General features: G+C 47.9%; 3 protein-coding genes across 6 annotated transcripts in view; 1 reads left to right on the top strand and 2 right to left on the bottom strand.

Moving 5' to 3' along the window:
- Positions 1-5,443, bottom strand: part of LOC147133907 (tetraspanin-10-like) — a 17,187-nt gene extending 11,744 nt beyond the window's left edge. The window contains exons 1-3 of one of the 3 annotated variants that reach the window (XM_086056361.1): positions 5,280-5,443; positions 3,463-3,697; positions 2,767-2,978 (exon numbers count right to left, since the gene is read on the bottom strand). In XM_086056361.1, the coding sequence (XP_085912487.1) occupies positions 2,767-2,769 (3 nt within the window). In that variant the 5' untranslated portion in view covers positions 2,770-2,978; positions 3,463-3,697; positions 5,280-5,443. The other 2 variants (XM_086056363.1, XM_086056362.1) reach the window with 2 other exon arrangements.
- The window catches only part of aatka (apoptosis-associated tyrosine kinase a), a 22,877-nt gene extending 4,464 nt beyond the window's left edge, over positions 1-18,413 (top strand). The window contains exons 2-14 of one of the 2 annotated variants that reach the window (XM_086056353.1): positions 3,592-3,725; positions 5,605-5,734; positions 10,013-10,092; positions 10,555-10,673; positions 10,976-11,063; positions 11,818-11,951; positions 12,405-12,489; positions 12,576-12,697; positions 12,875-13,024; positions 13,149-16,374; positions 16,442-16,673; positions 16,752-16,943; positions 17,058-18,413. In XM_086056353.1, coding sequence (XP_085912479.1) covers positions 3,592-3,725; positions 5,605-5,734; positions 10,013-10,092; positions 10,555-10,673; positions 10,976-11,063; positions 11,818-11,951; positions 12,405-12,489; positions 12,576-12,697; positions 12,875-13,024; positions 13,149-16,374; positions 16,442-16,673; positions 16,752-16,943; positions 17,058-17,107 — 4,742 coding nt within the window. In that variant the 3' untranslated portion in view covers positions 17,108-18,413. Of the gene's footprint in view, positions 1-3,591; positions 3,726-5,604; positions 5,735-8,379; positions 9,204-10,012; positions 10,093-10,554; positions 10,674-10,975; positions 11,064-11,817; positions 11,952-12,404; positions 12,490-12,575; positions 12,698-12,874; positions 13,025-13,148; positions 16,375-16,441; positions 16,674-16,751; positions 16,944-17,057 lie in introns of those variants that run through there. The other variant, XM_086056354.1, reaches the window with a different exon arrangement.
- LOC147133905 (BAR/IMD domain-containing adapter protein 2-like) overlaps positions 7,136-18,413 on the bottom strand; it is a 54,080-nt gene continuing 42,802 nt past the window's right edge. The window contains exon 14 of the mRNA XM_086056356.1: positions 7,136-7,205. Within this exon, the coding sequence (XP_085912482.1) occupies positions 7,151-7,205 (55 nt within the window). The 3' untranslated portion in view covers positions 7,136-7,150. The remainder of the gene's footprint in view (positions 7,206-18,413) is intronic.

The following is an 18,413-nucleotide window of genomic DNA, read 5'->3' as shown; positions in this document are numbered from 1 at the left end:
AGCGCCCGGGTGGCACTGTTGGTGGAAAAGAGGCAGATGGAGGCCACTGTTGTGGCCCTGCAGCACTGTCCTCCATGCAAACGCACACTCGGGGACCTTTGGGTCCTTTCCTGCTTTGTCAGCACAATTTACCGCCTTTTCTTGTCTTCTTCACGTGTCCAAACAACAACCAGAAAGTCTCAGCCCAACGCTGTCCCCGTTTGGCTCACGTCGGTTAAGTTGATGCGCATGTGCTCCGTCGACCCGATGCTGCTTGTTGCATGGCAACCGCACGACCCGCCTCATTGGTCCAAGCCTCATTCATGATTCATCAACAAAATACAAATAAGGCGGACATACGCGGGCAGCGCATTCCGTGCTCGGCTGTGTTCACCCTCAACCTTGGAAATGCGTTTTTTCTTGGTGTTTTTTTTTAATGTGAAATCGCAACCTACAATGACATACAGTGGACAGAAAAAGTCTACACACCCCCGTTAAAAAATGAGAGCGAGATAAATCTGACACGAATGCATGAATTTAACGGGAGTCTGCCACGCACATCTGCCACCGTTTAAAGTGCAGCCGATTAACCCCAAATCAATTTCAGATGTTCTAGTGGGCTTTTCCTGACATTGTATATCGATTCTTCTTATTGGGCTCGTGTCTGTGGTGCCGACAAAGAGCTCCACTTTCATCATAGGGGCTGGTTGGGGGGGATGTTTGCCAGTGAATTATTGATGGAGGACATTGTATGACATTCTCTGAAATGTTATACAAAAGCCATGCCATGAAAGAATATCTAAAGAAGGACTTCAAATGAGCCTTCTCTGAGTTCTATTAATAGGATTCGGTAGGGAGAAGTGGAGGACAGAACTGGGAGATTTCAGAAAACAATACAAATATAAAACGATGAAAAAAAACACATGGTACTATTTCTCAAGAAAAAAAAATATTATGACATAAAACTTGTGGTTTTTCAAGGAAAAAAGGCTTCGTCGTATTAGGAACTTTTTCTTTTCAAGAAAAAAGTGGCAAAATGAAAAAGAGAGTAAGAAAGAATAAAGCCATCATTTTGACATTTTAAAATGTTTTTCAAGAGATCAGTGGTAAAATGATAGAACATAATTTTTTGGAACTGAATTTAAAAAATGCTCCCGCCCCCTTGAAAAAAAACAACAGCAATTTTTCAAGAAAAAGTGGTATTGACTAAAAGTGCAGTTTCGTTGTAATGGTATGAGGACAAAATTACATCTAATATTTGTTGTTTTTTTTGGAAAAGGTTGCTCCCGACATGAACAAGTGATAATATTATCACAGAAATGTATGAAGTTTATTCTTTAAAAAAAAAAACTAGTGAGGCAAGAAAAAAGGTTCATTTCCAAAGAAAACATATTCAGTAATATTATGGGGATACAATTATTTGTTTTAGAAAAAAAAGTGGTAATATGACGAAAACTAAGTTTCAAGGAAAAACAATGAAAAACTTCTTTTAGAATAAAAACTTCAGTGACTTGGGAAAAAAAGTCACATTTTTCAGGTCTAAACAAAGCAACCGATTGAAAAGTGACTGAGGCAAACCGCATTCCTCTCATCCTTTTTTGTTTTCAAATCAGAATTGGTGGTCACGTCTGTGCAGCCACTTGTTGCTAGGCAGAATTCATTAGGCTCACAGCATGGGCCAATACAAGAAAAGGCAAAGGCAGTCTCAACTGCTGAATTGCTCCGTAACCTCTCTATAGGGATGCGAGGCTCATGCAAATACGTTCCATTTGCAAATTGGCTCTGTATCAGCTCTAACATTTAAAATAGCCTTTTCTGCACACGACGAGCACTTGCACACTTGACAAGCAGGCATTGGTTAACTCATTTAGGGTTTCCCTGCATGCCATTCATTCCGAGGGAGTCAATTATTCCCGCCGCGAGAGCTGATGGCCTCTGCGTTCAAATACGCCAGCACGAGGGTGCCGCTTCCAAGCACACACTCGAAACACGGGACAGCCGCAAAATGGGCTCCTCTGCATAAAATGGGACACTTTGAATGACTACGAGCGCTTTCATTGACGTTAACAGTAACGATGGCAAAACATTAGCCGGAAGCGACGACGTTTTGCATGAGGAGTAGTCGTGCGGTGCGTGCCCCTCATGATATTCCAACGTTGACCGTCTGCCCTCCACTTGCCGTACCGTACCGGACGCATTATGGGGTCGCTCCACGCTTTTGCAATGTAGACGCAGGCAAAACGGAGCCAGTGTTGGACATTCCGCAGACGTGCACAGACAAAGCACATGAGCTCGGGTGAGCCAAGCTTCAATGCGCCGTAAAAGCCAATCAAACTAATATCCCGCCCGCCCCCTACCCGGCGGGGAAGGTTGTTACCATGGCAACGTGTTGTGGCTCAGTGCCCACACACATACACCGTACAGTACTTCCTTCAGTGGCTTTCAAGCATTTTCTGCTGCAATGGAGTCCATGTGAATTGGAGATTTTGATTTAGCAGTCAAATTGCAATCGAGCTTTATACACAATATACACACACACATACATATATATACACACATATGCACATATATATATATATATATACATATACATATATACACACACACCTATATATTCGTACATATATTTGCATATGCGCATATATGCATATATATGTATGTCACTACAGACATACATATATACTGTATATGTATATAACATAATGTATACAGTATATAATATTTGACTAAAAGCAAGGCTTTCGCTGCGTGGTTTGCCAAAAGCAGAACCGGATTTGAGAAGCTTACCATGGTTGGTGTTGATTGTAGTACACATTGCGACGGCCATCGAGCTTCTCAGGCTGGCGCCGAACTGCATTCGGATCGGAAACCTGATTTGCTCGGTGGAAATTTTGCACTGCTGATCCAAAGTCAGTTGGAGAGCCACAGGCATGCTGACAAAAAGTGCAAAAAAAGCTCAAGCGGCACGTCCATGTCTGATGGCCTCGCATCTGTGATCTCTGAAACGGAATAGACAAAAAGGAATGCAAAGTGACCCTGTATACAAAGTAAAAGACTAAAAATGGCGATAGAGGCGCCACAAGTCTAAACCGTTGCCACACACGTTTCCCCGCGCCCAACAGGCGATATGCGAGGTGAACGCGTTCAATGTAATGAGCCGCTAACTCATTCGAAACCATTAAGTGTTACGGAGAAATCGATACACGCCGCCACGCACGCATGCGTCCCCGGAGGGCTTCCTTCCTAATGAAATGGAGGCCAACGCCACACGCTGCCGACTCCTGCCGGAGTGACCTCAAAGACATTTGTATCGCACTTGCCCGAAAACGTCACGCGTGGCGATGGGGAGGCATTGCGACCAGGGATGGCCGTTCTAATAAATTCGTTGATTGCCCCGGTGGGACGCAGTCAACGGCTTTGACACTCAATTAGACGGTTTGATTCAATTGGACTTGTGGTGGCTTGCCGCAGTGAGACGCTCACCTCGGGATTTGGCCTTTTGTGTTTGTATCATGTGCTTATTTCAAGTGCAACAAAGGTGGACTTTTCTTCTCCTTGTGTAAAGGAAGAGCGAGCTTGAGCTTGATGTCGCTTGTGCTTGCGTGCGCGCAGATGGAGCTCCACTGAGCGAGCTGTCATGGCCTTCGTCGCTGGCCGTGGTGGTGGTCTCCTTCTCTGGCCTCTTTGCCTTCGTCGTCCTCATGCTGGCCTGCCTGTGCTGCAAGAAGGGAGACATCGGCTTCAAGGTGAGCTCGCCAGCCAGCCAGCCAAACCTCCGAGCGTCAAGAAACGTTAACCCTCGTATGATACAAGTACATGGAAGTGAAACTGCTCCCCTGCCCAAGAGGCCGGATAGACACGAAACGGCGGCAGGGAGCTTTTCTCTACTGAGCGGTAGCACCACCTGGTGGCGCATTGTCAACATTGCTAGAAGAATACGTTCATGTGTACTGTAACGATTGCAGAGCGGTTTCTAAAATGTACTTACCGTTTTTATCTGTAGAAGACAGTTCAAATATTTAGTATTTCATACAGATGTAAAAGGACATAAGGATGAGAAAAGATGCATAAATTCAATATGGATTCCAAAGGGTCAATTCAACTGATAAACGGTAAAGAATCCATCAGGGTAAATTTAGTCAATGGAAATACAATAAAATAATAAGTACATAAGAGATCATTTTTTGTTCCCTGAGGATAAATTCAATAAATAAAAAAAGGGGCTAAAAATGAGAATGATCGGTGCAATGCAAAAGGAGAACGCTTGAAGTTTGAGAAGACACGTCATCGGCAGCTTTCAAGCCTCCCACAAGCAGATTGACTTGGAAAAGGCCAACTTGCGTCCGAGTGTCACCATCCGGCAGGCTCCCAAAGAACTCCGCATTCTCCTCTGGAACGCGGGCCAGAAACTGAAGAGCTGCTCCGACACCAAAGGCTCTCCTGGGGGCTGTGAGCGAGTCTGACTGACTCACAGCCAGGTGCCCCCCCACCGCACCCCCCACACTCCCCACCCTCACCATCATAGCCGCCGGAGAGTGGCAGATGGTTCGCAACGGCCCACCGAGAAACAAAAGTAATTGCCGTGCAAAAGACACACAAACACTGTTTGTCGTTGTCGCTTCTCACGAGCGAGACGTTCTCCAGAATCGTAAAAAGTTGCTGCGTGCGTGAGGAGATCACCCAAAGCGCTACAATAAGCGCGGCTTTGCAGGTCGTGGACTTTGTCAATTAATCTTTGAGACATTTTGGATGTTCAGCTCCTCTGCAGAGAACAAAGTAGCACTGGAAAACAACAACCAGAAAAAACAAAGGAGCACTGAAGCTGCTTTTACTCCCCCCTGCTGGACATAGTTGAGCATTACACTGTTCTGACAGAGGGATGCTGACTCTTTTTCATTGATTTGAAATTAGAGTTAGTTTTATAAATGTGAGATTATTTTCTTAATTTCCGTAAACTATATTAACCTTGGTGTGGAATGGTTATCATGTAAATGATGTCAATGTCACGACACAATGTGCATTAGTTGCCTCTCTCAAAGACACATTTTCAGAAATACAGATAACAAAAGACTGACTTGTCTAATTACCCGCTTAAGCCAACCATTTCTCAACGAGCAAATAAAAAGTCCATTTTCCAGAATACTTCCTCCTTGAGCTAATATGCGACAAATGCGTACTAAATTTCTCAACGCTGAATCTATAGACGTGCATCGCAAACAAGCTGCTCTTAGCGCAGCCAAACAAGTCGAATGGAGGCAAGCGTTCGATATTAGAGCAATCCAGAGATTTCCCCCACTCACATTTCATCCGATAAACCGCGAACAGATGGCATTCATTCATTCATTCTTTCACAATGAAGCCAACATCAACATCAAGTGTTTGCTTCTTCATCAAAATGTCGCCACGCATTGTGCGCGCTTCCCGTTTGGTAGCCCAAAAGTGCTGACGTGGGCCCGCCGAGCGAGCGCACAGGAAGGACTCGAAGAGCGCCGACGCACACATGACTTGACTTGGTGCGCATGGGCATCGGAACGCCCGCTCACACTGGCGCCGTTGTCTCTCGCTTGGGCGCGCGCATGACTCATGGCCTCCGCGTGCGCGTGCGTGTGTGTGTGTGTGCGGCAGGAGTTTGACAACGCCGAGGGCGAAGAGTACCAGGCGGACCTGTCGCCTTCGCGCCACAATGGGCCCGAGGTGTACGTCCTGCCCCTCACCGAGGTCTCCCTGCCCGTCTCCAAGCAGCCCGGCAGATCCAGTAAGCCCGACCGGCAAAACACAAACGCTCTATTCACGGCGTCCGCCGTGCCTCGACTTGAGAGTGAAGCGAGTTTTACGATTTTTGTTTTGAGTTGAGAGCAGAAATTTGACATACAGGCGCAAGTTGGGAGGTCACAAGGATTTTGGGAAAAAAGTCGGCAAGTCTGTAAAAACGAGACCGGCTGAAGTTTGCTTTACTTTGCCCTATGAAATCCCGCTCGTTTAATGCTAACACGCAATGTAAAACACCAGGCTAAACAAAACTAGCTTTGATGTTGCCGTACTTCTGAACAACTTACATTTGAACACACTGTACCAGCGCATGCAGACCGAGCATACAATAATACTGAAAGGCGTGTATTCTTTATCCTGTGCATAAAACAACTGCCGCAGCTCGGTTGCAGCCGTCTTCTGTCTTTGATCAAATTTGCATCTGAACAGGAATACGTCAACTGCGCTGTGTGTATCGTTCCAGGAAAGGAAGAGAATTTCCTCTAACAATTTGAATTTGAACTTCTTTATATACATACACACTTTGTTCCTACTCCTCTATAGTCACGGCGAAGTCTTCATTACTGTTTGATATGGAAATATTTTATTAATATTTGTAAGATTATGTCATTTCCCGCTAAAAGATAGCAATTTGCTTTCCTTTCAAATGGAGCCACAGTCGAGTTAAACTGTCGGCCCATTGTGCCATCCTTAACGTGAACTTAATTCACTGCAGCGTGGGAAGGAATCTGACCCAAGAGCCACTCTACGTTCTTCGTGCAGCTCTTCAGGGAAGTGTTTTTCAGGACATCCCAATCTGATCATAGCGTAGACTGCAAAGCAAGTGCATCCCAACGCGCTTAGGAGACACGCTTTTCTTTCTTCTAAGAGATACGCCGCAAAGGTCACCACCACATCATACTCAGAAGCAGTTGGCACATTCGGCCACATAAGAGGATGCAAATTATTATTCATTAATAACTTCGTAGCCATTTTCGTGAGCAGGATTAGCCAACGGCGGCTGACACTTTGCTGCAAAACGTTGTGCAGCGGTCGAAGGTGGGCGCAGAACAAAAACCAGTTCAAGTCGGGTGCAGTTGTGAATGGCGGGGAGCATTGTGAACAATGTCAGGACACACCAACAACATATTGTCTTCTCCCTGACACAATTGTCAATTCAGTCAATAGTGAGCGCATTGAGCATATGGGACACGTGCCGGAGATAGCCAAGAGAGGGTGGCTCAAGAGAAGTTCTACCTCCTTTTCCCCTCACATGCCTCACCGGCCGTCCGCTTGTGAGCGAGCTGGCTTCGAGGGAACAACAGCGCCACATGGATGGCCTCTCAGTGTTGCGGGGTGCGCCCTCGGGCTCTTGGGCCACTCGCCCCCTCCCCTCTTGTCGTTGCGGCGCAGTGTGATTGGTTCAAGTCTTGTTGCAGGGTGAGGGATGGAAAGGAGGCTCATCGGATTTGTTGATCCTGCAAAGAGAGAAAAATTCAGGGCCAACATTGCGACAGGACGAGGTCCAGTAGAGTTGTATGGAAATATGTGGGTTACATATTAGAAACGACTCCGTATGATACAGTTCAATCGGACACCGGTGCAAAATACAACCAAGGTGGGAGAAGCGGCAGTAAAACAGGCCAACTTCCAAATGTCAGGAGGTGAAGCAGGGCACGAGAATAGTTGCGCACGGCATGTGATTTAAATCAAGGGGAGAGTGCAGAAAACCATCTTACATTACAAAGTGCAAAAGAGAACGAAAGAATCATTTAGACTTACATTGTGCTTTTCAGGACAGTAAAGATGATATTTTAATGACATATATATGCGACATCGATATGCACATTAACATACAGTATACATACCATAGCCAGCGTTTGTATCGTCCACATTTATATACCTCTCCATTTTTACTCAATTTAAATTTGACATTCATTGAGAAATACGCATGTAAACTGTTTCATATACTACTCATAGTGGGTACATTATAGTTCATCCTATGTGTATACACGTAAGTATATGACTGTACATACATATATGTACATATATATGTATATATACACATACACCTATATGTGTACGTATAAAATTGATTAATAGTGCGTTTGTGCAAAGAGTTAAGCAGCAAAATACAGCCGTTTTTAGCCATCTCAGGGGGTCGGCCATGTTGTCAGTTCTGTCGACTGAAAATGACATCACACTACTCAGGGCTCAGGTAACGGCCGATCACGGCTCACCTTCAGAAAACAGGTCAGCCGTGATTGGTCGTTACCTGAGCCCCGGGTCGTTGCGATGTCATTTTCAGTCGACGGGCGTGACAAAATGGCCGCCGCCAGAGAAACGAGCGGATGAACTCGTATTCCGCAAACGCAATATTTATCAGAATGCCTCGTTTCAACTCGAGGCCTCGCATCGAACATATTCTTGAAAAAAAAGGGTTTGGGTTGATTTCCCCTTTCAATGGCGCTCATTGATTTTATGCATCCATCCGATGGCTCTCGTTCTCTGCGGGAATGCCATGAGTAGGACGCACACATTCCTCATTTGGATTCAATACCCACTCCTTAATTTGTCTCCGTAGTGCATGTTTGAGTAGAAGTGTGGGATTGTTATCGCCGTGACAACCTCTGCCCGGCGTTCCGCTGCCTGAATGGGCCTTGTGTGTGTTTGTGTGTGTGTGTGTGTGTGTGCGTGCGTGCGTGCGCGTGCGTGCGTGCGGGGTACCAGGAGACAGCGAGCGAGCGAGCGTGCGAGTGAGCGGCGCCAACAATGGCCTCCATTTAGGCGGGGTGGACAGCGGGTCAGCAATAAGGGCCGGGCGGGAACGTCTGCGGAACGCGGGCAGAGGAGGACTGCCATTATCGGGGCCCGGACAGAGACGGGTCTGTGACACCGAGCGGTGGCGCGCACCGTGACCTAAAATGGAAGCGCCGGGCGGGGTGGGGGCTCGCGATAAGGCCGACGACTGTGACAGTGGTCTTTTCTGCGTCTTACAGAGATGTTTTTGTCTCCAATTGGGCCGAGGAATGCTGCCGGGTGGGGTTGCGCTGGGCTTATGTCATCCGGGGATGGGTGTCTTGGAGCTGCACCCCGAGCTGGCGCATCAGATGGCACACGACCAAGCGACGGCCATGGCGCTCCCCAAAGACTTCGGGTTGCACGTCCACAAAGGACTCGGCGTCCGCGTAGGATTTTGTCGTGACAGCTGGAGAAACTCCCGAGCGGGATTGTGTGTTTGTGCGGCCCAGCTGGACGCTTGTTCAGCTGCACGAGGGCTCGGAGGGTCCGACTTTTCCCACACACGCACGCACGCACGTGCGCGCGATGCCGAGACGCCCCGGGTGGAGAGCGGGGGCCCTCCGTTCTCACGCTTCCAAGCGGGACGTGACCCTCAGAGTGGCGGGCCGCACGGCCGCTCCAGCACCGCCGCTCCGCCGGCCAGCGTCGCTTTGGGAATATGAGGACCCAGCCAGGTAACGGCTTTTACGCCTTCCCAGCGACTCTTGCTAGCGTGGCTCTTTGTCATGGGACCGTGACTGGGGGGGCGTGGGGGTTTTAATGCAGTCGACCAGCTCTTGCTCTTGTTCTAACCATGGCACAAGTCTCTGCTCCCTCCGCAATTTGTGGTTTTTCAGCTAATTTGGAGTTGTTGTTGCGACTTTTGGTTTGTCCCACCAGGTGTCACCACAGCAAATAACTCATGTATTTGGCACACCACTTTTTTGGTTTTACAAGGAAAACAAGTCTTCAGATAAAAAGACCAAAAAAACAGCCCAAAATGTTCAAATTGGAGCAAAATTTGGAGTTACGTGTTTTTTATTGTTAAAGAACAATGACTAAAAGGCATTGTTAGGTAACATGCTATTTTATTTCAAAAGGTAATGGATTATTACAGATATTCTGTAAAACCGCTGTCCAATGAAAAGCATATATCTCCAATTTTTTTTTTAATCCAAGATTTCTTGGCTAAAAGGGAAAGAAAGCCGCAAAATTTGGTAACATCATCAGAAGGGGATCATTTTGAAGGCATTTTTTAAAATAAGGTGCATTTCTCTTTTCAAAAGGTAAATCCAAATGCAGACATTTTGTATTTAAAAGCATATAGCTCCAAATTTGTCAAGTTGAGTTATCTGGGAAAAATAACCCCACAAGGCTTAACTTGGGCTAAAATGGAGAAAAAAACCCACCCCTAAATGTTTGTCTATTCTTACTTTTTTAAAGGAGATAGTGATGATAATAATAATAACAACAACAACCCAATTTTCCCCTGTGTTTTTTGCAGTCCAGCTCCTGAAATCGTCGGACCTAGGCCGCCATAGTTTGCTCTATCTCAAGGAGATTGGCCATGGCTGGTTTGGCAAGGTAACACGCGCCTTGGTCTCATGCCCAAAGTGTACTCCAAAATTCACCACCTGTGAGCTAGTCAAGCCTTGCATTTGACCATCAAATGCAAACTGGCCTCCAGCGCGCCCCCAACCCCCTGGAATGCGATAGGATCCTTATTTGTCGTCGTTATTTTGTGGCTGACATTTGTCGCCGTGTAACACAATGGGCTTGCGATTCAAATGAATATATTTCAGTATTTGAGATTTTCGTCGGAAAACTTTGTTAGTTTTTATTCATTTCAATATTTTTTGAAAATGCTTGGTTTTGGTTTGGTTTTCACTCCTTTTGCATGAGTTTTTTTGTTTTCTAAATATGGAGCATTTGTCAAAAAAATGGATGGATGCAGCAACATGTTTCGGGGTCACCGTTAAAACCTGTGTTCTTGACTTGACCTAAGTTTTGCAGCTAAATTGTATTTGCTGGGGTCGAACGTCGCAGGTGTTGCTGGGTGAGGTCAACGTGGGTCTCAGCACCACCCAGGTGGTGGTGAAGGAGCTAAAGGCCAGCGCAAGTGTCCAGGACCAGATGCAGTTCCTGGAGGAGGTCCAGCCATATCGGTCAGTACAATTACCGGTCCCCCAAAAAAAAAAACAAAAAAATGAAGGGTAACTCTTTCCTGTGGCTTATTTTTTGTCACCATTAAAACTGAATTTCTGAAAACTGAAATTCACAGTCTGAACCAAACACGCAACGCTTTATCGCATTTGGGATGAAGACTTAGCCAGACAGCGACTTATTTTGGCCTTGCTTGAAACCACTGAGTCATACGCTAAGTTAGAAACACTTGAGACTTGAATTTGTACAAAAGTGCACATCCTAAGTTGGAATGTATGACAATGAATGATGAACGCATTTGCAGGACCTTGGAGCACCCCGCCCTCTTGCAATGCTTGGCCCAGTGCTCGGAGGTCACTCCTTATCTGCTGGTCATGGAGGTTTGCCCTCTGGTAGGAAACACGTTCACCACGTCGTCCATATGATTTCGTATCACCGCGCGTTCAGATACTGCAAGTATTCATTTTTGAACAGGACATTTTATTACTGTGTTTGCACTGGTTTTGGATCTCATTAGGTTACAGAGTAGTGTACAGCACTTAATCTACCAGCTAAGCCAAGGCGTCAAATAAATGCGTCCTTCATAACTACAAGTCATACATTGATAGAGCAACAAGAAAGAAAAAATCCCCCAGTAAGTGACGGTCCCTCAAAAGGTTTACACTTGGTGCCGCAAGACTGGGGCCAAGCGCTACTTTTCAATCAGACAGGGCCATGGCCTGACACAATGAAGCTCCTCCCCTCCCTTTAACAAAGTTCCTTGGCACCAAGATGCCACAAGCTGGTGCCAAAGCAAGACTTTTATATTAGACACTGCTTAGCCTGAGCACAAAAATAGCAAATTGGCTCTTGGGCAATTAAAGAAGAATACTGTAGGTTTTTTGTTTTTTTTCTCGCAAATATGCAGGGTTGCACTGGATACCCATGTGATGACACGTCAATCGTTATAACCGCACTACTGACTGATTGATCGTGAACCCAAGGCAGGTGTCCTAGACAGAAGAGGCTAGCAATTTGACTGAAATGATTCAAGTTGTAGTACTTCATGCATTAGAATTCAGAGCCGGTAATAGTCGTACTGTACTTTGAAAAGTCACCTGGCCAACATGAAGTTCATGGCAACACCCTTTTTGCGTTTCCTCCAAGGGTGACCTGAAAAGCTATCTCTGCAGCTGCCGACTTTCGGACTCGGACACCCCCGACCCGCTCATCCTCCAACGAATGGCATGCGACGTGGCCTCGGGGCTTTTGCACCTCCACAAGAACAACTTCGTACACAGGTACTGAAAAGACCCGGCAGGATCTGTCCTTGGCCGTCACGGCCCTCAGTGTGAATATGCGCGACCCCCTGCTGGTCTCTTCCCGCAACAACATCCTGGTGCTGCCTGAGTGGTCGCATCAGAACTCCAGCATCAGTGATTTTGTTGCCGGGGGCGACCCTCTGCCCTCGTCTCGCACTTGTGTGGCTGCCACGCCAACCGGTTGGTGGTAGAAGGCTTGGACTTTGTGGAGGAGGTGAGACAAAAAGTGCAAGGTCAGTCATGATGCTGAAGATGGAAGTGGGATTTTGACTTTGGGTACAGCACTACAGCTACAGCTCTTCTTAAAGTGTTCAAGAAATGAACTTGAGTTGGGTAAACTGAGGATCCCCTGTACACCAAGTCCTAATACAAGTGTCTCCCAAAAAGCCTGCCAAGAGGAGATTGGATAATACACGTTTTTTCTGTCGACAGTGACCTGGCCCTACGCAACTGCTTGCTCACATCAGAAATGTCCGTGAAAATCGGTGACTACGGCCTCTCTCACAGTCGGTTTAAGGTTTGACCCGTCCTGTCATATTCTGGCTACTCAGGCCGGTGCGTTACCTGATCACTTTACGGTCACTCCATCTGTAATACGTACAGGAGGATTATTACTACACGCAAGACCAGATTTGGGTGCCCCTGCGCTGGATCGCACCAGAGCTGATCGACGAAGTCCATGGAAACCTGTTGGTTGTTGACCAGACCAAAGCAAGCAACGTATGGTGAGATCGCTTTTCAGGATATTTGCCAAGTACTGTTATTTCACATCGTCACTTTATTTCCTGTCAGTCCAGTTTGCCTTTGAAATGCTGGGTTTTTTTCCAATGCCGCTACACACTAGTAGGATTGTTTGGATTTTGGATCTGCTCACCCTTTCGGATTGGCTTCGACCGTTCCAGGTCGTTGGGCGTGACCGTGTGGGAGTTGTTTGAGCTCGGAGAGCAGCCATACAGACAGTACTCTGACCGACAGGTGTTGACGTACGCCGTACGAGAACAGCAGCTCAAACTTCCAAAACCGCAGCTCCAGTTTCCTCTTGCAGAGCGCTGGTGAGATATGCCGTGGCTGCAGACAGGGAGAGCAGTTACGGCCAGAGCTAAACTGCCGTTAGAAGGTCATGCTTGTGTTCTGATCCCTCCAAGCACAAATCACTCCCGTTTTCTTTCTCACTAGGTACGAGGTCATGCAGTTCTGCTGGCTGCAGCCCGAGCTGAGACCGAGCGGCGAGGAAGTTCACCTCTTGCTCACATACTTGTGCGCCAAAGGCTCCAGTGAGGCCGAGGAAGATTTCGAAGAACGCTGGAATGCTTTGAGACCAAATTTGCTCGGCAGCCCCTCCCACACAGCCGCGCCCGCGCCCCTGGTCCCGACTCCGAGTCTAGCCGAAGACCCCCGCGGCCCGGCGCACGCTCAGGCAGCGGAGCTGGCCTCGTCTGCCTCGACCTCCTTCCCCCTGCTGGAGCACTTCTCTGACAGCTTCCAGTCGGACACCGGGGACGACTTGCTGACCGTCACGGAGACGAGCCACGGTCTCAACTTCGAGTACAAGTGGGAGCAAGCCCGAGCTGAGCGGCCATACTGTTCGTTGTCCACCAGCGGCCCACTGGGCCAAGTGAACCCCCATTACCAGGATATATACTATTCCAGCAATGCAAGCACCTCAGGTGGATGCAGGACTGAGACATCCCCATGCTACTATGAGCCTGAGCATCCGGGTGTGGTCCCCGTGTTGAGTGCCCGCAGCCCCTCTGTCGGCAGCGAGTATTATATCCGTATAGAAGAAACATCAGAGTGTAACATTAACTTGGACGACAATGGTGTGGATTTTAGCCCTGTGCTGGAGGCTGGCAGCGCCGGGCTGTCTCCCGAAAGCCAGACCGGCTCAACCGCAGCACAACCGAATGCCCACTGGTCAACTGCGGACGGTGCCAAACCAACCGCTTTTGATTTCCATTCAAGCTCCACTGGACAGCTCACCACGGAGCCGCTGCTGAGACAGGCATCCAGCCCTGTGATGTTCAGCCGGTCCCACGCAGGCTCCTTATCCTTTCAAGTTGACACTGATGACTGTGAATCCACGCGCCTGGCCAATCTGTCAGATTCGGAGCACTCCAATGTTGGTAAGTGGGCGGCATTGTCAGAACATAGGCCCAGTCGGACACAAGCCATGAGCGGCCCGGGCTTAGGCCTGTGCGACCCCTATCTTGACGATGGAAGCGCATGCGAAATACTTCATGAAAGCTGCCGTACCACGGTGGGATCCCTTCGAAAGGCACGCCCCATCGTAAACCACATCAGCATAGACGTCGAAAGCGGTGCCGGCCCGCTGGTGGGTCAGCAGAGGGGTGGGGGCCCTGAGCAGGCCGCTTTCTCTGAGGAAGAAGTCACAAACTGGACCTCCAACCATTCGGCCAACAATAATATCCCAAAGTTTAGCAACAGGAAGAGGGACGGGATGGAGGATTATCTGGACCGTCGGTATAATGTGCACTGTAAGACAACGGAAGTGTGGGCTTTAAGCAAGGATACCACCAAGACCTTCCGCAGTTCCAGGACTTGTCAAGAGGAAGCAGAACGAGGGCAACGTGCTTGTAGTGCTGCCAGCAAACTCAAAGAACTGGGGTCATACATTCACTTGTGTCACCAAGACAGTGGGGCGAGTCCAGAGGAAAACAGCATGGCTGCTTTCCAAAGTCCTAATTGTCTCACAAGTGAGAGCGCCCGAGGAAATGAAATGCAATTGTTCCTTAAAGGAGAGAGATTGTATTCTAAGCCCAAGATAATTCCTGATGCAACCTACACCAAGTCTCCTTCATCCTTCAAGGAATCTCGTAGCTGGGTTGAAGCTCCACTAGAGAAGCAGAGGGCTAACATTTGGGAGGGGGGCCCAACAGGAGTCTCTGCTGTTGGTGATATAAGGCTTACTTGTCCGTCCTTCCATGCTAGCAGAGAATTGACAAGTGGACTTGCTACCCTGGTGGAGCTCGGCGACTACAGTGAGGAGGATGACGACTTTACAGATATCACATCGAGCATCTTTACGGACTTCAACCTTGACTATGCAGACATGCAGGAGGAAGAGTTAAGTCCGCTGAAGAACCCGGAGGCAACTCCTGACTCTACTGTCGACACCATTAACCTCTCATCCTCCGTGGCAAGCACCTGCGAGCAAGCCTTCAGCCCAGACTCCTTCACTACTCCCGCCCAGCCCAAATCCCTGGATAGTGGATACGACACGGAAAATAACGGCTCTCCAGAGTTTATGTTTAAAGACCTTGTAAGTCCCCAAACAAGTGCAACTGGACTTGTTCTGCAAGTCGGTGTGCATCAAAATCCGACCAGTTCTTCAGAGGTCCGCTTCAAGGACATGACTGGTAAAAACACATACCGGGACTCTGCTTATTTCTCTGACTATGATACTGAAAATGACAAAAGCCCTAAAGAGGAAGGCGGTCGATTCTTTCCAGGTCCAAGTAAACATGAGTTGTATGCCGGGAGAGTCGGCTCTTCCAGAGATCCAATCAAAAGTGAGTTTATCCCTGAGGTCTTAAATCAAAGGGAAAATTGCATTTTGACAAGGTCTTCTGAGCCCAACTCTGCCCATTCTTTTCCCACACCTGGGCTGTCCATGTTGTCACCGTTTCCTGTGCAGATGGGCGGTTGCCTGACCAAAGAGGCGGCCCCAGACTACGACGATCTGGAGTTGGAGAGAGAGCACCAAGAGGAGCCCTGCTCGGAGCTTAGCTCCTCTACGGACTCGGAACCCTCCCCCACCGTCCAGGAGGCCTCAACCAGCTACCAGGACGGCCGCAACAGGTCGGAAGACTGTTGCCGTGGACAGATTTTGTGCACCGACTCCGCTGCATCTGATTATGATGACGACGAAGCTAAAGAGAAGGAAAATACAGATCAACCCACGGAGGAGGAAGAGCTGCCAGATTTCAATCATGTGGAATCACTGCCGGACAGAGGGGAAACAGTCACGATAAACGGGGAAGACTTCGAGGACATCGATGCCGAGGAATGCGACTCGCAGGACGGCTCGTGCGAAGCATCAAACGGCGCCGCCGACATGTCGTCCGCCTCGTCGCTGCTGGAGCTGTGCGGAGAGGCTGTGAGAGCCCCGCTGGAGGAGGCGGAGGACGAGGACGACTCAGACGACAGCGAGTCGGATGAAGAGCTGCGGACCTACAGCATCCAGGAGGAAGACAGCGAGGGGAGCCACGAGGATCTGACCGCAGTGCCGGTGGTGGTGGTGAGCGACAGCAGCAGGGCGAGGCATCTCCGCAGCCTCCTCAAGATGCCCACGCTCCTCACTCAGTCCTTCTGCGAGGAGCTTGAGAGGAAGAAAAAGGCCGTGTCCTTCTTCGATGACGTCACCGTATTCCTCTTTGACCAGGTAACACTTGAAAATGAGTCCGTTTTCGGAATAGAAATGAAAGCATTATCGTCCCCTTTGAACGTAGGAGAGTCCAACTGGCGAACTAGTCGACTACAGCTTCTCCACTGAAGAGGGGTCCAGCCGGAAGGGGACAATGGATGAAAACACCTCCAATGTGGGTGAAAACACCTCCAACTTGGATGAAAACTTCTCAAACCTGGATGAAAGCGCCCCCAACGTAGATGAAAACAAACTCCAAGCCTGTGAGCCACAGTGTGATGCCGAGGAGACGGACGACGGCAACAAGGCGCGGCAAGGTGGGCACATTCAAGGCTAGAAAATTGACCGCATGTTCCTGCGTCCAAGAGGATGACAGTTTTTGTGTTTGCCTTCAGGTTTCGAGCGGGAGGAGGATCTTGCTTTTGAGCATTGCCAAGCTTCGCCCGACACCACGGCCGAAACCCAAGGGACACTCGCTTCCCCTTCAAACAGTCCCGGGGCGCCAAAATCGGCAAGTGTGGCACTGAACCGCTTCATGGTCTCCAGATTCTCCATCACGCACGTGTCCGACACGACCGCAGCAACGGGTCTGTATCAATCTCCCTCAAAGACGGTTCAACGGTTCGCTTCAACTTGAATTGCAAGTTTAGCGAATGAATAAAGTGTCCAGCAATTGAACAGAATGTTTTCATTCCCAACAGGGAACGCCCAAGACGGTCCAAAAGACCGAGAGGCCATCGGTGGACAGTAGCTAACCCTAACACACAAAAAACAAAACATCAGGATGTATGTGATGTTTTACAGAGTTTTGTTTTGAATAGTCGGTTCAGGTCATCTGAATGGTGGGGGGGACCCTTTGAGACAGTGCCTCCCTCGTATTGTAGTGAGACCCCTTGTGGTGATTTGCACACATCTTAATTTGCAGATTTGCTGCTGATGACGGCACAAAGAAGGGTCAGTCTGACCCCGAAGTATACACCAAACATGCTGTGTTAGCTCAATGTTTGCATCCAAGATCATTTGTTAAGTAGAAAGTAGTTGAGATCGAAAATGAGCTTAATTCATTCATTGGCTGCCTCCGATGAACATTTCTTTTTTAACACTGTTACACGCTCTTATTTGATTTAATCCTTGTGGTGGAAAATGAATATATTTTTATTCTTTAAAATGTTATCGGGGAAAGTAGAAAGAAGCAATGACTTTGCTTGGCACACAATCACATACAGTACGAGTCTATCGGGATGACATACAGTGGACGTAAAAAGTCGACAACGCTGTTAAAATACCATTTCTTTTTGAGCAAAAAACAAAACAAAAAAAAAGTTCATACCATTTAAAGGGCATTGGATTAACTCCCAGTAAAGTTCAGATTTTCTGGTTGGCTTTTCTTGCATTGAAAAGCCTACTACAGTAGAACAACAAAACTATTTAGGGTTAGAGGTACTGTGTGCGGATTCATTTAACATGAATGTGACTGGTTAATTCTTTTTTTTTTTTTTTTAACTTACCTCTCAAAAATGTATTTCCCCCCTCAGCTGAGTTGTACAGGTTATAGGTGGAATTCATGGTGGAAAAAGCGTTGAAAGCATTTATCTTGGTCTCATTTTTTTGTATCTCAAAAAACACTTGAACAGGGGTGTGTAGACTTTTCATCTCCACTGTATCTTGGGAATATGCGAAGAAAAATGTCCAATTCGTGTGCCACTTTTCAATGTCTTTCACCCGCAACGCAAGGACACCAAAGGGACATTTGAAGGCACTTTGAAGCGGAGCAGTGTTGTCAATGTACAGTTTACCGTCGTCACTTTTCGTATTGTCGCATATCGTTACATCCTTCTCATGCCGCAAGCGACACCTTCAAAGTACGCCACATGTTGCATATTGCATGAATGTTCCGTGAATATGTAGCAGGTAGCTGGACTTCACCATTGCAGCTCCCTCTCATCGCATCGGCTACGGCGGGTGGTCCGTTGCGCCGCAATCATTGCTGTCCATTCGCCGTCATTCACTGCTCTTGTACTCTTCCCAAAACAATACACACAAATACTTCCTCCCCG

This window comes from Filicampus tigris, chromosome 16, assembly GCF_054856515.1.
Source record: "Filicampus tigris isolate MCC_2025a chromosome 16, RoL_Ftig_1.0, whole genome shotgun sequence".
Lineage (NCBI taxonomy): Eukaryota > Metazoa > Chordata > Actinopteri > Syngnathiformes > Syngnathidae > Filicampus > Filicampus tigris.
Note: the sequence above shows the minus strand (reverse complement) of the source record. Positions and strands in the feature narration are given on the sequence as shown.